Source organism: Salmo trutta, chromosome 23 (assembly GCF_901001165.1).
Source record: "Salmo trutta chromosome 23, fSalTru1.1, whole genome shotgun sequence".
Classification (NCBI taxonomy): Eukaryota; Metazoa; Chordata; class Actinopteri; order Salmoniformes; family Salmonidae; genus Salmo; species Salmo trutta.
This window is the reverse complement of record NC_042979.1, coordinates 24,648,786-24,668,471: the sequence shown is the minus strand read 5'-3', so window position 1 is coordinate 24,668,471 and position 19,686 is coordinate 24,648,786. Positions and strand designations below refer to the sequence as shown.

At 47.4% G+C, this 19,686-nt stretch overlaps 1 protein-coding gene across 1 annotated transcript in view; it reads right to left on the bottom strand.

Moving 5' to 3' along the window:
• The window catches only part of LOC115159648 (breakpoint cluster region protein-like), a 136,818-nt gene that overhangs the window by 46,817 nt on the left and 70,315 nt on the right, over window positions 1-19,686 (bottom strand). The window contains exons 2-4 of the mRNA XM_029709583.1: window positions 9,672-9,856; window positions 1,848-1,952; window positions 1,554-1,739 (exon numbers count right to left, since the gene is read on the bottom strand). Coding sequence (XP_029565443.1) covers window positions 1,554-1,739; window positions 1,848-1,952; window positions 9,672-9,856 — 476 coding nt within the window. The remainder of the gene's footprint in view (window positions 1-1,553; window positions 1,740-1,847; window positions 1,953-9,671; window positions 9,857-19,686) is intronic.

The following is a 19,686-nucleotide window of genomic DNA, read 5'->3' as shown; positions in this document are numbered from 1 at the left end:
CCTCTCTCCTCTCACCCTCACCCACTCTCCTCCCTCCTCTCCCCTCACCCACTCTCCTCCCTCCTCTCCCCTCACCCACTCTCACTCTCCTCCTCTCCCTCCCCTCACCCACTCTCCCTCCCTCCTCTCTCCCTCACCCACTCTCCTCCCTCCTCTCCTCCCTCACCCACTCTCCCTCTCTCCTCTCCCCTCACCCACTCTCCTCCCTCCTCTCCCCTCACCCACTCTCCTCCCTCCTCTCCCCTCACCCACTCTCCTCCCTCCTCTCCCCTCACCCACTCTCCTCCCTCCTCTCCCCTCACCCACTCTCCTCCCGCCTCTCCCCTCACCCACTCTCCTCCCTCCTCTCCCCTCACCCACTCTCCTCCCTCCTCTCCTCTCCCCTCACCCACTCTCCTCCCTCCTCTCCCCTCACCCACTCTCCTCCCTCCTCTCCTCTCTTCTCATCCTCTCTCGCTCCCCTCCTCCACCCTAAATGGCTGTCATGTAAGGAGAGTTTTCCTGCGGTGTTGGCGTCTTCTTGATGTCTGGCGAGAGGAATTGGGGGAAAGATGTATTTTGGTATGAGGGAGATAAAGAGATGAATAGAGAAAGACAGAACGAAAAAGAGAGATAGAGAGAGGAAGAACTAACAGGCTGCTCCTCTATTGTAGCCTACAACCTGTGAATCCATATTGCTCCTCTTTCAACGCTCCTCTTTCAACGCTCGTCTGCTGGGAGACGCAAAACGCGGCCGTTGAAGCCACTGCTTATCACATAGCAGACACAGACGGGAGAGAAAAACGAACAATTCATAAATAAATGCGGAAAAGGATTCCGGCGTGTGCCGCCCTGACAGTATAACAGACAAATGAAATAGTCATTATTCAGGCCTCCGGGGAGAGCGGGCTTTGTGAAGATAATAGGAGGGAAGAGAGAGAAAAGTTCCCCATCGCTCAGTGTATGGCACTATGTATAGGCTGCTTCTTAGAGACAGAGAGCACATAGTGTAACATTAGTCTCAGAGCTCCCTGGGTAAAAAAGACAGCATTGTGACACTCTGCTTCTTCATGTGCACTGTCCTCGTACACACAGCCCTCATGACAGGCTAGACTCAGGCTCTACTTCTGCAGTGACTGCATGAGCATTAGGGGAATAAACAAGTGGTTAATTCAGGGTTAATTGACCCGTTGTGAACAGGATGAAATGGGCCCAGTCAGTACAGGTTTGGCTCTGGCCTCCGTGGCAGAAGCTCCCAGGTCAGGAGGAGAGGGGCTATTCCATCTGTCCCTAAAATAAGTTGCACCTCATGAGGTTGATCAATGTGATTTGATTTAGCATTTCTTCCATTCAGAGTACGGATGCTGCTGTGAGCTGTGACACGGAGCCACACTGAACCACAGGCAGACTGTATAATGCATAAAGGTCCTGTGTCATTCTGAATGAGGCTCATGATGTCATGTTGCCATGCAGCCAGGTCCAGGGAGGGAGTCCTCTGTCATCCTGAGTCAGGCTCCAGGCTCCTACAGACACAGGGCAGGGGCGCATCCCAGGGATCTGGCTTATGAACTCACCTGTTTCTGGAAGAGGTCCCCCACGCGCTGGTGGTGGCTCCACTGCTGCACCCGGGGGAGCAGGCCGTCGTAGAACTCCTTGTGGACCTCGTAAAGCTCGGGCACTTTGAAGAAGATGGTCTCGATCTGGGGGATGGTCAGCACCGGCTGGGACGTGGTGGCTGCTGCCTTCAGAGGCTTCATAGGCTGAGAGAACAGGTGAGAGAGAGAGAGAGAGTTTGTACTGTGTGTGTACGTGTATGTGATACATAGAGCATTTATGGAAAGTCCTGTGTGTGTGTTCCAGTCTCTCACCAGTAGCAGTGCCTCGAGGTGGCTGAGGTAGGTCTCCTCGCTGGCTAGGATCCCAGACAGAACCCACTTCCTCATCTCCAGGCCTTTCTCCAGGTCCAACTCCGTCTGCAACAAACACATAGGAAACGACTATGAAAAAATACACACACAAGTACTGTACAGACAATGCAAACAAAGCATGACCATTAGTCTGATGACAACAAAGTAGTGGGTAGAAAGAGGAGCTATACAGTGCCTTCAGAAAGTATTCATTCCCCTTGACTTATTCCACATTTTGTTGTGTTACAGCCGGAATTCAAAATGTATAAAAAATTTAAAAAACACAAAACCCCTACACACAAAACCCCATAATGACAAAGTGAAAACATGTTTTTAGAAATGTTTGCAAATTTAATGAAAAAGAAATACAGAAATATCTCATTTACAAAAGTTAGAATCACCTTTGGCAGTGATTACAGTCGTGAGTCTTTCTGGGTAAGTTTCTAAGAGCTTTGCACACCTGGATTGTACAATATTTTCCCATTATTCTTTTGAAAATTCTCCATGCTCTGTCATATTGGTTGTTGATCATTGCTAGACAACCATTTTCAGTTCTTGCCATAGATGTTCAAGTAGATTTAAGTCAAAACTTTAACTTGGCCACTCAGGAACATTCACTGTCTTCTTGGTAAGCAACTCCAGTGTAGATTTGGCCTTGTGTTTTAGGTTATTGTCCTGCTGAAAGATTCATTATTCTCCCACTGCCTGGTGGAAAGCAGGATTTTGCCTGTACTTAGCTCCATATAGAGAATGGTACTCAGTAATGTGTTGTATTGGATTTTCCCCAAACATAACACTTCATATTAAGTACAAAAAGTGAATTGCTATATCACATTTTTTGCAGTATTACTTTTGTGCCTTGTTGTGAATAGGATGCATGCTTTTCAATATTTTAATTCTGTACAGGCTTCCTTCTTTTCACTCTGTCAATTATGTTAGTATTGTGGAGTAGCTACAATGTCGTTGATCCATCCTCAGTTTTCTCCTATCACAGCCATTAAACTCTGTAACTGTTTTAAAGTCACCCTGAGCGGTTTCCTTCCTCTCCGGCAACTGAGTTAGGAAGGATGCCTGTATCTTTGTAGTGACTGGGTGTATTGATACACCATCCAAAGTGTAATTAATAACTTCACCATGCTTAAAGGAATATTCACTGTCTGCCAATAGGTGCCCTTCTTTGCGAGTTATTGGAAAACCTCCCTGGTCTTTGTGGTTAAATCTGTATTTGAAATTCACTGCTTGACTGAGGGGCCGTACAGATAATTGTATGTGTGGGGTACAGAGATGAGGTAGTCTTTCAAAAATCATGTTAAACACTATTACTGCACACAGAGTGAGTCCATACAACATATTATGTGACTTGCTAAGCACATTTTTACTCCTTAACGTTAGGCTTGCCATAAACAAAGGGGTTGAATACTTATTGACTCAAGACATTTCAGCTTTACATTTTTTATTATTTTGTAAAAATGTTGAAAAACATAATTCCACTTTGAATCTAATTTAATCATTTTTAAATTCAGGCTGTAACACAACAAAATGTGGAAAAGGTCAAGGGGTGTGAATACTTTCTGAAGGCACTGTAGTTAATAAACGCTGTGGTCTAAAATACAGGAAGCCTAGTGATTAAGAGCATTGGGCCAGTAACCGAAAGGCCGCTGGTTCGAATCCCCGAGTCGACAAGGTATAACATCTGTCGATGTGCCCTTGAGCAAGACAATTAACCCTAATTGCTCCTGTAAACGCAGCTTTGTTTTTAAAGAAGCCATTGTTCTCGCATTCTTCCAGCACAACCGAACCTCACTAGAGAGTAACAACATTCAACATGCGGCCGATGAAAATCTTTGGGCCGTCTAGCCTAACCAAGGAACCTAAAATAACTCTGGCAGTCAGTATTTCCCATGGGATGTAGGTTGGTCTCTTAAAATGGCCAAGACAGAGGACAGGCATGGCAGGAGGTGTAGCTAACCCTCAGGCTACAGGACAGAGGAGAGGAGAGACAGGGAGCAGAGCAGAGCGGGCCAGGTAGGGCCAGGTAGGCAGGAGGTGTAGCTAACCCTCAGGCTACAGGACAGAGGAGAGGAGAGACAGGGAGCAGAGCAGAGCGGGCCAGGTAGGGCCAGGTAGGGCCAGGTAGGGCCAGGTAGGGCCAGGTAGGCAGGCCCTCTCCTAGGTCTGGGATATCCAACCCAGACGTCTGGTTCACTAAGCTGAACAAAAGCTATCTCTATCCAGCTATTTCAGAGCACAACCTGGGGCTCCTTGGAAAGAGAGATACTGAGTGGAGGGAGGGAGGGGTAAACACAATGCTCCCTCAGGTATGGGGCCTCTGTCTGTCTGTGTGTGTGTGTCTGTGTGTCTGTCTGTGTGTCTGTGTGTGTCTGTTTCCCCATGCCAGACGGGCACACTCCAAGGTGCCCTATATCGTCAGACAGTGAGAGAGAGTGAGTGGAAAAACTATTTATTTACAAATGCCATAGGAGAAATAATAAGTCCCCATGCAGAAATGCAGTCTGAAATGAATTACAGAATGTGATCATGTTCTGTGTGTGTGTTTAATGGGGGGGTAAATGAGCCTTAAACTCCTGCTTCCATGGCCACTGAACAGGTAGTGGAAGCAGCAGATGTCAGTAAGAGTCTCAGTGGAACTACAGGGGTCCCGACTCACTGATGGAATCCATTACCTAGAGGTCTGTGCTGTGGACTCCATTACCCATATGTCTGTGCTGTGCATCGCTCTGCTTCTTGGTTCTTATACAACAAGCCGTTTCTGCTTCCATACTAGAGGAGAGTGTTAGAAGAGAAGAGAACAGCTACATGTCTGACAGATGACTGACCACCGATTTCACCTGAACAAGATCAACAGACTGAATGTAATATTTTTCCGATGTGCGTTGAATCTTTATCTAACCCTGTAGGCCAGACGGGGCGAAAGCTTGAGGGACACTGCTTGATAACAGAAATGATCAGATAAAAGTGAATGAAAGAGAAAATGAATGTGAAACCTCTCAGAGATATAATGGGCCCAGCCAGCCCACGTTTCCATTGTGGAGGTGAGCTAGTGTGTATTCATTCATTGCTCAGCCCCAGACTCTCCTCCTCAGGGGGCCCATCGCATCTCCAGACTATCATCTTTTATTTATCGCCGTAGCAACAACTAATGAGCCCCTCTCAGAATTGAGATGTGTAGAGACAGAGGAAGTCTGGTCCTATAACTCAGCTGATCACTCCAGCTCTCTCTGTGTGTGTGTGTGTGTGTGTGTGTGTGTGTGTGTGTGTGTGTGTGTGTGTGTGTGCCTGATTTTAAAAAAAGGGAAGTGTGTGTGCGGGCATGCATAGTAAAAAAATCTAGATGGGAAGCACCCAGCCAAAGTCAGTCTACAGTAACTGTGTGTACCTTGACTTCATGTATCATGGATGGATTCATGGTCACTACTGATTTGTTTAAGTAGGTCTAAGTCTAATTGCTCTGTGGAAATACACCATAAGACATACCAACAGTTATTATCGTGTATGTAAGCAGATGGCCTAATAACTGAGGACATTGAGAGAAACGTTCAAAGCCAGGTAGGAGGCGATTGTGGGCGGCAAAGAGCATCTCGTTTTATATAACTATAATTTCTTCTGAACATCAACATCATCCTTCTCTATCCCTGAAGCGTTAATGAGGACGTTTCTCTTCTCTCTCTCTTCTCTCTGTTCCCAAAACACTCGGTGTAATGTGAAATCTAAACATCTCTGAATAATCTTGTTTTCTAAAGGAGCGAGTTATAGTACTGTAATACTTTCCAAGACTCTGGGGGAGATAGCAGGATCAAACAGCAGTGACTCACTCTGATGACATCAAAATGCTGTGTGGGCGAGCTGCTGAACCCAGGGGGTATCACGGACGGACGGAGGGGGGGTATCAAGGACGGACGGTGGGGGGGTATCAAGGACGGACGGATGGGTGGTATCAAGGACGGACGGAGGGGGGGTATCAAGGACGGACGGATGGGTGGTATCAAGGATGGACATCATTGCATTTTGGAGATGCCTACTGAAAAACAACAGTGTGCACAAATCTGTCTATGTGTGGTGCTGCTGTGTGGATGTTGAGTGTAATACGTTTAGCTGCCTAGTTAAAAAAAGGTTAAATAAATCCACACAAATAAACAAAACGAATATAAAATAGCTGGAGCTCTCTCTCTGCTAACACTACAGTAACAGGAGTTTACTCAGGGAGTGGGCCTCTAAATACAGGAGTTTACTCAGGGAGTGGGCCTCTAAATACAGGAGTTTACTCAGGGAGTGGGCCTCTAAATACAGGAGTTTACTCAGGGAGTGGGCCTCTAAATACAGGAGTTTACTCAGGGAGTGGGCCTCTAAATACAGGAGTTTACTCAGGGAGTGGGACTCTAAATACAGGAGTTTACTCAGGGAGTGGGCCTCTAAATACAGGAGTTTACTCAGCAATGGTCAGTCAATCCCTGCAATACCAAATCCATCACACTTTGTGGACAGTGAGAGTGTGTATGTGTGTGTGTGTGCGCCTGTGTATGCTTATTAAAACTGCCCAGGGACTCATCATTTATTGGCAGATTCAACCATCAATCAATTTGACAAGCACTCTGTCTGCTACTGAGGCGAGGCAGGGATGGGTCACAGGCCTTACTTTATTACCACTGATGTTATTATTTCCTCCAGGAGAGAGAGAATGCAGTACAGTGATGTGATTACTTCCTCCAGGAGAGAGACACTTGTCACGACCTGACCAGTAAAGGGGGTTATTTGTTATTGTAGTTTGGTCAGGGCGTGGCAGGGGGTGTTTGTTTTATGGGTTTCGGGGTTTTTGGTTTATGTTCTATGTTAGTATATTTCTATGTTTATTCTAGTGTGTCTATTTCTATGTTTAAGTTTCTTGGGTTGACTTTCAATTGGAGACAGCTGTTCCTCGTTGCCTCTAATTGAAGGTCCTATTTAGTAGGGGTGTTTTTTCCTGTGTTTTGTGGGTGGTTGTTTCCTGTTTTGTGTATGTTGCACCTGACGGGACCGTTTACGGTCGTTTTGTTGTTTTGTTGATTTAGAGTTGAATAAAAGTGAATATGAGCACGTCACACGCCGCGTCTTGGTCCCCTTTAGACGACAAACGTTACAACACTGCAGTACAGTGATGTGATTACTCCCTCCAGGAGAGAGAGACTGCAGTACAGTGATGTGATTACTTCCTCCAGGAGAGAGAGACTGCAGTACCGTGATGTGATTACTTCCTCCAGGAGAGAGACACTGCAGTACAGTGATGTGATTACTTCCTCCAGGAGAGAGACACTGCAGTACAGTGATGTGATTACTTCCTCCCGGAGAGAGACACTGCAGTACAGTGATGTGATTACTTCCTCCAGGAGAGAGACACTGCAGTACAGTGATGTGATTACTTCCTCCAGGAGAGAGAGACTGCAGTACAGTGATGTGATTACTTCCTCCAGGAGAGAGACACTGTAGTACAGTGATGTGATTACTTCCTCCATGAGAGAGACACTGCAGTACAGTGATGTGATTACTTCCTCCAGGAGAGAGACACTGCAGTACAGTGATGTGATTACTTCCTCCAGGAGAGAGACACTGTAGTACAGTGATGTGATTACTTCCTCCATGAGAGAGACACTGCAGTACAGTGATGTGATTACTTCCTCCAGGAGAGAGACACTGCAGTACAGTGATGTGATTACTTCCTCCAGGAGAGAGACAATGCAGTAAGGTGATGTGATTACTTCCTCCCGGGGAGAGAGACTGCAGTACAGTGATGTGATTACTTCCTCCAGGAGAGAGAGACTGCAGTACAGTGATGTGATTACTTCCTCCAGGAGAGAGAGACTGCAGTACAGTGATGTGATTACTTCCTCCAGGAGAGAGAGACTGCAGTACAGTGATGTGATTACTTCCTCCAGGAGAGAGACACTGCAGTACAGTGATGTGATTACTTCCACCAGGAGAGAGACACTGCAGTACAGTGATGTGATTACTTCCTCCAGGAGAGAGACTGCAGTACAGTGATGTGATTACTTCCTCCAGGAGAGAGACACTGCAGTACCGTGATGTGATTACTTCCTCCAGGAGAGAGACACTGCAGTACCGTGATGTGATTACTTCCTCCAGGAGAGAGACTGCAGTACAGTGATGTGATTACTTCCTCCAGGAGAGAGACACTGCAGTACCGTGATGTTATTACTTCCTCCAGGAGAGAGACACTGCAGTACAGTGATGTGATTACTTCCTCCAGGAGAGAGAGACTGCAGTACAGTGATGTGATTACTTCCTCCAGGAGAGAGAGACTGCAGTACAGTGATGTGATTACTTCCTCCAGGAGAGAGACACTGCAGTACAGTGATGTGATTACTTCCTCCAGGAAAGAGAGACTGCAGTACAGTGATGTGATTACTTCCTCCAGGAGAGAGACACTGCAGTACAGTGATGCGATTACTTCCTCCAGGAGAGAGAGACTGCAGTACAGTGATGTGATTACTTCCACCAGGAGAGAGACACTGCAGTACAGTGATGTGATTACTTCCTCCAGGAGAGAGACACTGCAGTACAGTGATGTGATTACTTCCTCCAGGAGAGAGAGACTGCAGTACAGTGATGTGATTACTTCCTCCAGGAGAGAGACACTGCAGTACAGTGATGTGATTACTTCCTCCAGGAGAGAGACACTGCAGTACAGTGATGTGATTACTTCCTCCAGGAGAGAGACACTGCAGTACAGTGATGTGATTACTTCCTCCAGGAGAGAGACACTGCAGTACAGTGATGTGATTACTTCCTCCAGGAGAGAGACACTGCAGTACAGTGATGTGATTACTTCCTCCAGGAGAGAGAGACTGCAGTACAGTGATGTGATTACTTCCTCCAGGAGAGAGAGACTGCAGTACAGTGATGTGATTACTTCCTCCAGGAGAGAGACACTGCAGTACAGTGATGTGATTACTTCCTCCAGGAAAGAGAGACTGCAGTACAGTGATGTGATTACTTCCTCCAGGAGAGAGACACTGCAGTACAGTGATGTGATTACTTCCTCCAGGAGAGAGAGACTGCAGTACAGTGATGTGATTACTTCCACCAGGAGAGAGACACTGCAGTACAGTGATGTGATTACTTCCTCCAGGAGAGAGACACTGCAGTACAGTGATGTGATTACTTCCTCCAGGAGAGAGAGACTGCAGTACAGTGATGTGATTACTTCCTACAGGAGAGAGACACTGCAGTACAGTGATGTGATTACTTCCTCCAGGAGAGAGACACTGCAGTACAGTGATGTGATTACTTCCTCCAGGAGAGAGAGACTGCAGTACAGTGATGTGATTACTTCCTCCAGGAGAGAGACACTGCAGTACAGTGATAGATTACTTCCTCCAGGAGAGAGACAATGCAGTATGGTGCGTTTACAACAACATATACTAACATAGCACCAGGCTAACCCAATCAGTGAGGTGTACACACACCTATCGCAAGGTAATCACATTGCAGAAATGGCAATATAATGTCACTAAGGCAGTATGGCTTATTGATGAAGATAATAAGCTATTATACTATATATCTATTGAAGGGGAGGGTGTGTGTGTGGTCTCTCTTCATGGTAACCTATGAGGAGAAAGAGGCCTCAGAGATAAGTGTCTATGTTTCTTCATGGCTCAGGCTGTGATGGAGAGCCAGAAGGTGATAGAACAGAGTAGGAGAGACATGAGGAGCTTCCTGGGGTGATTGGGAGGTTAACTTTGTGACATAGACTCAACGGGGGGTGGCACTCACCGACTTGGAGGACTCAAGGGATCCGGAGGAGAGGGTGTCTCGGCTGCTGCGGCTCTTGGAGCTGAGGTGTGGCGAAGAGGAGGGCGAGTCGTCGATGTAGGGTAGGATGTCATGGTGGCGTCTCTGCTCCTCAGCACGGTCTGCATCGTAGCCGTAAGTTGGAGGGGTCCCCGTGAACGGACCATCTGTGATTGACAAAGCATTTGTGATCATGTTGCTGAATATAAGGATAATTATCCTAGTATAGATATTTCTGTTTCTAGTCTAAATCCCTTCAAGGCCAGGAGGCTGAGTACAGTGGAGAGTTCTGGGTAGTGTGTGTGTGTAATGCTGGGGTGGTGGGGGCATCCGTGTCAGAATGTCCGAGACCTTTTGGTCAACCCCCCACGAGAGCTGTCCATGGTTCATGTGTTCTGACTCAGACAGGATGGATGTTTTACTCTCACGTTTACACCACACAGTAAGCATTTTGTCTGCATTTACATGAGCTCAACCTCCCTCCACTGGAAACGACAGCCAGGGACTCGGATGGTCGCGGGCCAAACAATAGATTGAATTTGAAAAGAACAATCATTTTACACCTTCATTTCATTCTATTCGTGGGAAAACTTGTAAACATATTTCCTAAATTAAACTCATTTTTGGGTGAATTACTGGTGATTTTACAGTATTGTTTTTTACCTAAAAACGATGGGGGGCCCACTGACATACTGTGTGTGTGACATTTTTCTATTTCCTTACTCATGGTTTTAACTTTCACTCCATCGATAAGCCATTTCTCCCTCTCCCACACTCCCCTCTGTCTGTCTGTGTGCCCACTGCCCACTGTACCCAGAGCCTACTGCCCGCTGCTGCCAACCGCCCTGTGGAGCATGCTGCCAGGCCATGCCAGGTGAGGCCAGGGGGCAACTGAGGGACTGTCTGAGGATGGGCACACTGCCTGCCAGGTGCCCGCTCAGTGCCCAATGCCAAGGGCCATTAAGACAGTCTCTCCATAGATAGACACTACCAAAGTATGCACCACCAAAGTATGCACCACCAAAGTATGCACCACCAAAGTGTGCACCATAGGAACACTCAGAGTCTGTGTAGAGTAGAGTAGTAGCCACAACCAATAATACTTACAAGATCATAAAAGACCACTCTGTATCTATCTAACTGCTGCAAAGAGGAGATCTAGTGGTGGAGGGGCATACAAGGCACAAAGGCACGTTAAGAGTAACATCATTGTTTATATTGATTTAGGACTATTGTACAACCACTCAAGATTCAAAGACTTACACAGTATATTCAGTATCCATGAACTAGGTCAACCTGGGAGGTATTTCCCTCATTTACCCTAAGCAAGTATAGTGTACAGGTCTGTATTAGTGTCTGGTATGATTCTACACTAATTGTATGCCTCGGGCCTCAGAGCCTGTGTGTATTCCAGTAAGGAGAGATGAGACATCATAATGCAGTTACAGGTCAGCTGTGAGGGCACTGTGCTATAGGTGCTGTCTCCAGGGAACATAGTATCTCTAAGACAGCTCCCGCTGCCCAGACAGTGTCTACAGTCCAGTAACAGCCCCTCTAGCCCAGACAGTGTCTACAGTACAGTAACAGCCCCTCTAGCCCAGACAGTGTCTACAGTCCAGTAACAGCCCCTCTAGCCCAGACAGTGTCTACAGTCCAGTAACAGCCCCTCTAGCCCAGACAGTGTCTACAGTCCAGTAACAGCCCCTCTAGCCCAGACAGTGTCTACAGTCCAGTAACAGCCCCTCTAGCCCAGACAGTGTCTACAGTACAGTAACAGCCCCTCTAGCCCAGACAGTGTCTACAGTCCAGTAACAGCCCCTCTAGCCCAGACAGTGTCTACAGTACAGTAACAGCCCCTCTAGCCCAGACAGTGTCTTCAGTACAGTAACAGTCCCTCTAGCCCAGACAGTGTCTAGTCCAGTAAAAGCCCCTCTAGCCCAGACAGTGTCTACAGTACAGTAACAGCCCCTCTAGCCCAGACAGTGTCTACAGTACAGTAACAGCCCCTCTAGCCCAGACAGTGTCTACAGTCCAGTAACAGTCCCTCTAGCCCAGACAGTGTCTACAGTACAGTAACAGCCCCTCTAGCCCAGACAGTGTCTACAGTACAGTAACAGCCCCTCTAGCCCAGACAGTGTCTACAGTACAGTAACAGTCCCTCTAGCCCAGACAGTGTCTACAGTCCAGTAACAGCCCCTCTAGCCCAGACAGTGTCTACAGTACAGTAACAGCCCCTCTAGCCCAGACAGTGTCTACAGTACAGTAACAGCCCCTCTAGCCCAGACAGTGTCTACAGTACAGTAACAGTCCCTCTAGCCCAGACAGTGTCTACAGTACAGTAACAGCCCCTCTAGCCCAGACAGTGTCTACAGTACAATAACAGCCCCTCTAGCCCAGACAGTGTCTACAGTCCAGTAACAGCCCCTCTAGCCCAGACAGTGTCTACAGTACAGTAACAGCCCCTCTAGCCCAGACAGTGTCTACAGTACAGTAACAGTCCCTCTAGCCCAGACAGTGTCTACAGTACAGTAACAGCCCCTCTAGCCCAGACAGTGTCTACAGTACAGTAACAGCCCCTCTAGCCCAGACAGTGTCTACAGTCCAGTAACAGCCCCTCTAGCCCAGACAGTGTCTACAGTACAGTAACAGCCCCTCTAGCCCAGACAGTGTCTACAGTCCAGTAACAGCCCCTCTAGCCCAGACAGTGTCTACAGTCCAGTAACAGTCCCTCTAGCCCAGACAGTGTCTACAGTCCAGTAACAGCCCCTCTAGCCCAGACAGTGTCTACAGTACAGTAACAGCCCCTCTAGCCCAGACAGTGTCTACAGTCCAGTAACAGTCCCTCTAGCCCAGACAGTGTCTACAGTCCAGTAACAGTCCCTCTAGCCCAGACAGTGTCTACAGTACAGTAACAGCCCCTCTAGCCCAGACAGTGTCTACAGTACAGTAACAGTCCCTCTAGCCCAGACAGTGTCTACAGTCCAGTAACAGTCCCTCTAGCCCAGACAGTGTCTACAGTACAGTAACAGCCCCTCTAGCCCAGTGAGTCAGTCTCTTTCTGAACAGGTCCTCCATTTGTCCGCTGGCAGGCTCCACAGCTGCAACCATACTCATTCTGGTCACACCCCGTCTCACGCTTCCTTCCAAACCTCCTCTCCTCTCTAATTCCCCCAACAGCCCCCGCTGGCATGGAATCCACTATCAATAATACACACACATACTCACGCACAAGCCCTTGCCCCCATCTCCCCATCTCTCAAAAAGTCCACAAATGTTCTTCCTGAAGCTATTGGCAGAGGACAGTCCAACCACTGCCAATGGGGAAAAACAGTGTTAAATCACGTTGGCATGGAAACAGATTTTTTTGGAGGGAGTAGGCCTTTTCCCCACACAGGTGGAAAAGTACAATCACACATGGAAATGGAGGTACTCTGCTGACATGGCAAAGCATGGTCTTTTCCAAAACACCAGCGGGCGGGTCTAGAGAACTATCATGTGACCTGATTCCTGAAACACTTGATGTCAGCTCTTAATGTCACGTATAAAAGACATCTACTTTGGTGCTGTTATGAATGGTGTAAAACTCTGCATTATGTAAATCACATACAGCACACTACCTGTGTGTGTGTGTGTGTGTGTGTGTGTGTGTGTGTGTGTATGAAGGAGACCTCTGTAACTAGAGCGTGAAGGAGACCTCTGTAACTAGAGTGTGAAGGAAGCCTCTGTAACTAGAGTGTGAAGGAGACCTCTGTAACTAGAGCGTGAAGGAGACCTCTGTAACTAGAGAGTGAAGGAGACCTATGTAACTAGAGTGTGAAGGAGACCTCTGTAACTAGAGTGTGAAGGAGACCTCTGTAACTAGAGTGTGAAGGAGACCTATGTAACTAGAGTGTGAAGGAGACCTCTGTAACTAGAGTGTGAAGGAGACCTCTGTAACTAGAGTGTGAAGGAGACCTCTGTAACTAGAGTGTGAAGGAGACCTCTGTAACTAGAGTGTGAAGGAGACCTCTGTAACTAGAGTGTGAAGGAGACCTCTGTAACTAGAGCGTGAAGGAGACCTCTGTAACTAGAGCGTGAAGGAGACCTCTGTAACTAGAGCGTGAAGGAGACCTCTGTAACTAGAGCGTGAAGGAGACCTCTGTAACTAGAGAGTGAAGGAGACCTCTGTAACTAGAGTGTGAAGGAGACCTCTGTAACTAGAGTGTGAAGGAGACCTCTGTAACTAGAGTGTGAAGGAGACCTCTGTAACTAGAGTGTGAAGGAGACCTCTGTAACTAGAGTGTGAAGGAGACCTCTGTAACTAGAGTGTGAAGGAGACCTCTGTAACTAGAGTGTGAAGGAGACCTCTGTAACTAGAGCGTGAAGGAGACCTCTGTAACTAGAGCGTGAAGGAGACCTCTGTAACTAGAGCGTGAAGGAGACCTCTGTAACTAGAGCGTGAAGGAGACCTCTGTAACTAGAGTGTGAAGGAGACCTCTGTAACTAGAGTGTGAAGGAGACCTCTGTAACTAGAGTGTGAAGGAGACCTCTGTAACTAGAGCGTGAAGGAGACCTCTGTAACTAGAGCGTGAAGGAGACCTCTGTAACTAGAGCGTGAAGGAGACCTCTGTAACTAGAGTGTGAAGGAGACCTCTGTAACTAGAGCGTGAAGGAGACCTCTGTAACTAAAGCGTGAAGGAGACCTCTGTAACTAAAGCGTGAAGGAGACCTCTGTAACTAAAGCGTGAAGGAGACCTCTGTAACTAGAGCGTGAAGGAGACCTCTGTAACTAAAGCGTGAACGAGACCTCTGTAACTAGAGTGTGAAGGAGACCTCTGTAACTAGAGTGTGATGGAGACCTCTGTAACTAGAGTGTGAAGGAGACCTCTGTAACTAAAGCGTGAAGGAGACCTCTGTAACTAGAGCGTGAAGGAGACCTCTGTAACTAAAGCGTGAAGGAGACCTCTGTAACTAAAGCGTGAAGGAGACCTCTGTAACTAGAGCGTGAAGGAGACCTCTGTAACTAAAGCGTGAAGGAGACCTCTGTAACTAGAGCGTGAAGGAGACCTCTGTAACTAGAGCGTGAAGGAGACCTCTGTAACTAAAGCGTGAAGGAGACCTCTGTAACTAAAGTGTGAAGGAGACCTCTGTAACTAAAGCGTGAAGGAGACCTCTGTAACTAGAGCGTGAAGGAGACCTCTGTAACTAGAGCGTGAAGGAGACCTCTGTAACTAGAGCGTGAAGGAGACCTCTGTAACTAGAGTGTGAAGGAGACCTCTGTAACTAGAGCGTGAAGGAGACCTCTGTAACTAGAGTGAAGGAGACCTCTGTAACTAAAGCGTGAAGGAGACCCCTGTAACTAAAGCGTGAAGGAGACCTCTGTAACTAAAGCGTGAAGGAGACCTCTGTAACTAAAGCGTGAAGGAGACCTCTGTAACTAGAGCGTGAAGGAGACCTCTGTAACTAGAGCGTGAAGGAGACCTCTGTAACTAAAGCGTGAAGGAGACCTCTGTAACTAGAGTGTGAAGGAGACCTCTGTAACTAAAGCGTGAAGGAGACCTCTGTAACTAGAGTGTGAAGGAGACCTCTGTAACTAGAGTGTGAAGGAGACCTCTGTAACTAAAGCGTGAAGGAGACCTTTGTAACTAGAGCGTGAAGGAGACCTCTGTAACTAAAGCGTGAAGGAGACCTCTGTAACTAAAGCGTGAAGGAGACCTCTGTAACTAAAGCGTGAAGGAGACCTCCGTAACTAAAGCGTGAAGGAGACCTCTGTAACTAAAGCGTGAAGGAGACCTCTGTAACTAGAGCGTGAAGGAGACCTCTGTAACTAAAGCGTGAAGGAGACCTCTGTAACTAAAGCGTGAAGGAGACCTCTGTAACTAGAGTGTGAAGGAGACCTCTGTAACTAGAGTGTGAAGGAGACCTCTGTAACTAGAGTGTGAAGGAGACCTCTGTAACTAGAGCGTGAAGGAGACCTCTGTAACTAGAGCGTGAAGGAGACCTCTGTAACTAGAGCGTGAAGGAGACCTCTGTAACTAGAGTGTGAAGGAGACCTCTGTAACTAGAGCGTGAAGGAGACCTCTGTAACTAAAGCGTGAAGGAGACCTCTGTAACTAAAGCGTGAAGGAGACCTCTGTAACTAAAGCGTGAAGGAGACCTCTGTAACTAGAGCGTGAAGGAGACCTCTGTAACTAAAGCGTGAACGAGACCTCTGTAACTAGAGTGTGAAGGAGACCTCTGTAACTAGAGTGTGATGGAGACCTCTGTAACTAGAGTGTGAAGGAGACCTCTGTAACTAAAGCGTGAAGGAGACCTCTGTAACTAGAGCGTGAAGGAGACCTCTGTAACTAAAGCGTGAAGGAGACCTCTGTAACTAAAGCGTGAAGGAGACCTCTGTAACTAGAGCGTGAAGGAGACCTCTGTAACTAAAGCGTGAAGGAGACCTCTGTAACTAGAGCGTGAAGGAGACCTCTGTAACTAGAGCGTGAAGGAGACCTCTGTAACTAAAGCGTGAAGGAGACCTCTGTAACTAAAGTGTGAAGGAGACCTCTGTAACTAAAGCGTGAAGGAGACCTCTGTAACTAGAGCGTGAAGGAGACCTCTGTAACTAGAGCGTGAAGGAGACCTCTGTAACTAAAGCGTGAAGGAGACCTCTGTAACTAGAGTGTGAAGGAGACCTCTGTAACTAGAGCGTGAAGGAGACCTCTGTAACTAGAGTGAAGGAGACCTCTGTAACTAAAGCGTGAAGGAGACCCCTGTAACTAAAGCGTGAAGGAGACCTCTGTAACTAAAGCGTGAAGGAGACCTCTGTAACTAAAGCGTGAAGGAGACCTCTGTAACTAGAGCGTGAAGGAGACCTCTGTAACTAGAGCGTGAAGGAGACCTCTGTAACTAAAGCGTGAAGGAGACCTCTGTAACTAGAGTGTGAAGGAGACCTCTGTAACTAAAGCGTGAAGGAGACCTCTGTAACTAGAGTGTGAAGGAGACCTCTGTAACTAGAGTGTGAAGGAGACCTCTGTAACTAAAGCGTGAAGGAGACCTCTGTAACTAGAGCGTGAAGGAGACCTCTGTAACTAAAGCGTGAAGGAGACCTCTGTAACTAAAGCGTGAAGGAGACCTCTGTAACTAAAGCGTGAAGGAGACCTCCGTAACTAAAGCGTGAAGGAGACCTCTGTAACTAAAGCGTGAAGGAGACCTCTGTAACTAGAGCGTGAAGGAGACCTCTGTAACTAAAGCGTGAAGGAGACCTCTGTAACTAAAGCGTGAAGGAGACCTCTGTAACTAAAGCGTGAAGGAGACCTCTGTAACTAAAGCGTGAAGGAGACCTCTGTAACTAGAGTGTGAAGGAGACCTCTGTAACTAGAGTGAAGGAGACCTCTGTAACTAGAGCGTGAAGGAGACCTCTGTAACTAGAGCGTGAAGGAGACCTCTGTAACTAAAGCGTGAAGGAGACCTCTGTAACTAGAGTGTGAAGTAGACCTCTGTAACTAGAGTGTGAAGGAGACCTCTGTAACTAAAGCGTGAAGGAGACCTCTGTAACTAGAGTGTGAAGGAGACCTCTGTAACTAGAGTGTGAAGGAGACCTCTGTAACTAGAGTGTGAAGGAGCCCTCTGTAACTAAAGCGTGAAGGAGACCTCTGTAACTAGACCGTGAAGGAGACCTCTGTAACTAGAGTGTGAAGGAGACCTCTGTAACTAAAGCGTGAAGGAGACCTCTGTAACTAGAGCGTGAAGGAGACCTCTGTAACTAGAGTGTGAAGGAGACCTCTGTAACTAGAGTGTGAAGGAGACCTCTGTAACTAAAGCGTGAAGGAGACCTCTGTAACTAGAGCGTGAAGGAGACCTCTGTAACTAGAGTGTGAAGGAGACCTCTGTAACTAGAGCGTGAAGGAGACCTCTGTAACTAAAGCGTGAAGGAGACCTCTGTAACTAGAGTGTGAAGGAGACCTCTGTAACTAGAGCGTGAAGGAGACCTCTGTAACTAGAGTGAAGGAGACCTCTGTAACTAAAGCGTGAAGGAGACCCCTGTAACTAAAGCGTGAAGGAGACCTCTGTAACTAAAGCGTGAAGGAGACCTCTGTAACTAAAGCGTGAAGGAGACCTCTGTAACTAGAGCGTGAAGGAGACCTCTGTAACTAGAGCGTGAAGGAGACCTCTGTAACTAAAGCGTGAAGGAGACCTCTGTAACTAGAGTGTGAAGGAGACCTCTGTAACTAAAGCGTGAAGGAGACCTCTGTAACTAGAGTGTGAAGGAGACCTCTGTAACTAGAGTGTGAAGGAGACCTCTGTAACTAAAGCGTGAAGGAGACCTTTGTAACTAGAGCGTGAAGGAGACCTCTGTAACTAAAGCGTGAAGGAGACCTCTGTAACTAAAGCGTGAAGGAGACCTCTGTAACTAAAGCGTGAAGGAGACCTCTGTAACTAAAGCGTGAAGGAGACCTCCGTAACTAAAGCGTGAAGGAGACCTCTGTAACTAAAGCGTGAAGGAGACCTCTGTAACTAGAGCGTGAAGGAGACCTCTGTAACTAAAGCGTGAAGGAGACCTCTGTAACTAAAGCGTGAAGGAGACCTCTGTAACTAAAGCGTGAAGGAGACCTCTGTAACTAAAGCGTGAAGGAGACCTCTGTAACTAGAGTGTGAAGGAGACCTCTGTAACTAGAGTGAAGGAGACCTCTGTAACTAGAGCGTGAAGGAGACCTCTGTAACTAGAGCGTGAAGGAGACCTCTGTAACTAAAGCGTGAAGGAGACCTCTGTAACTAGAGTGTGAAGTAGACCTCTGTAACTAGAGTGTGAAGGAGACCTCTGTAACTAAAGCGTGAAGGAGACCTCTGTAACTAGAGTGTGAAGGAGACCTCTGTAACTAGAGTGTGAAGGAGACCTCTGTAACTAGAGTGTGAAGGAGCCCTCTGTAACTAAAGCGTGAAGGAGACCTCTGTAACTAGACCGTGAAGGAGACCTCTGTAACTAGAGTGTGAAGGAGACCTCTGTAACTAAAGCGTGAAGGAGACCTCTGTAACTAGAGCGTGAAGGAGACCTCTGTAACTAGAGTGTGAAGGAGACCTCTGTAACTAGAGTGTGAAGGAGACCTCTGTAACTAAAGCGTGAAGGAGACCTCTGTAACTAGAGCGTGAAGGAGACCTCTGTAACTAGAGTGTGAAGGAGACCTCTGTAACTAGAGCGTGAAGGAGACCTCTGTAACTAAAGCGTGAAGGAGACCTCTGTAACTAGAGTGTGAAGGAGACCTCTGTAACTAGAGTGTGAAGGAGACCTCTGTAACTAAAGCGTGAAGGAGACCTCTGTAACTAGAGCGTGAAGGAGACCTCTGTAACTAGAGTGTGAAGGAGACCTCTGTAACTAGAGCGTGAAGGAGACCTCTGTAACTAGAGCGTGAAGGAGACCTCTGTAACTAGAGCGTGAAGGAGACCTCTGTGACTAGAGAGTGAAGGAGACCTCTGTAACTAGAGCGTGAAGGAGACCTCTGTAACTAGAGAGTGAAGGAGACCTCTGTAACTAGAGTGTGAAGGAGACCTCTGTAACTAGAGTGTGAAGGAGACCTCTGTAACTAGAGCGTGAAGGAGACCTCTGTAACTAGAGTGTGAAGGAGACCTCTGTAACTAGAGCGTGAAGGAGACCTCTGTAACTAGAGCGTGAAGGAGACCTCTGTAACTAGAGCGTGAAGGAGACCTCTGTAACTAGAGAGTGAAGGAGACCTCTGTAACTAGAGTGTGAAGGAGACCTCTGTAACTAGAGTGTGAAGGAGACCTCTGTAACTAAAGCGTGAAGGAGACCTCTGTAACTAGAGTGAAGGAGACCTCTGTAACTAGAGTGTGAAGGAGACCTCTGTAACTAAAGCGTGAAGGAGACCTCTGTAACTAAAGCGTGAAGGAGACCTCTGTAACTAGAGTGTGAAGGAGACCTCTGTAACTAAAGCGTGAAGGAGACCTCTGTAACTAGAGTGTGAAGGAGACCTCTGTAACTAAAGCGTGAAGGAGACCTCTGTAACTAAAGCGTGAAGGA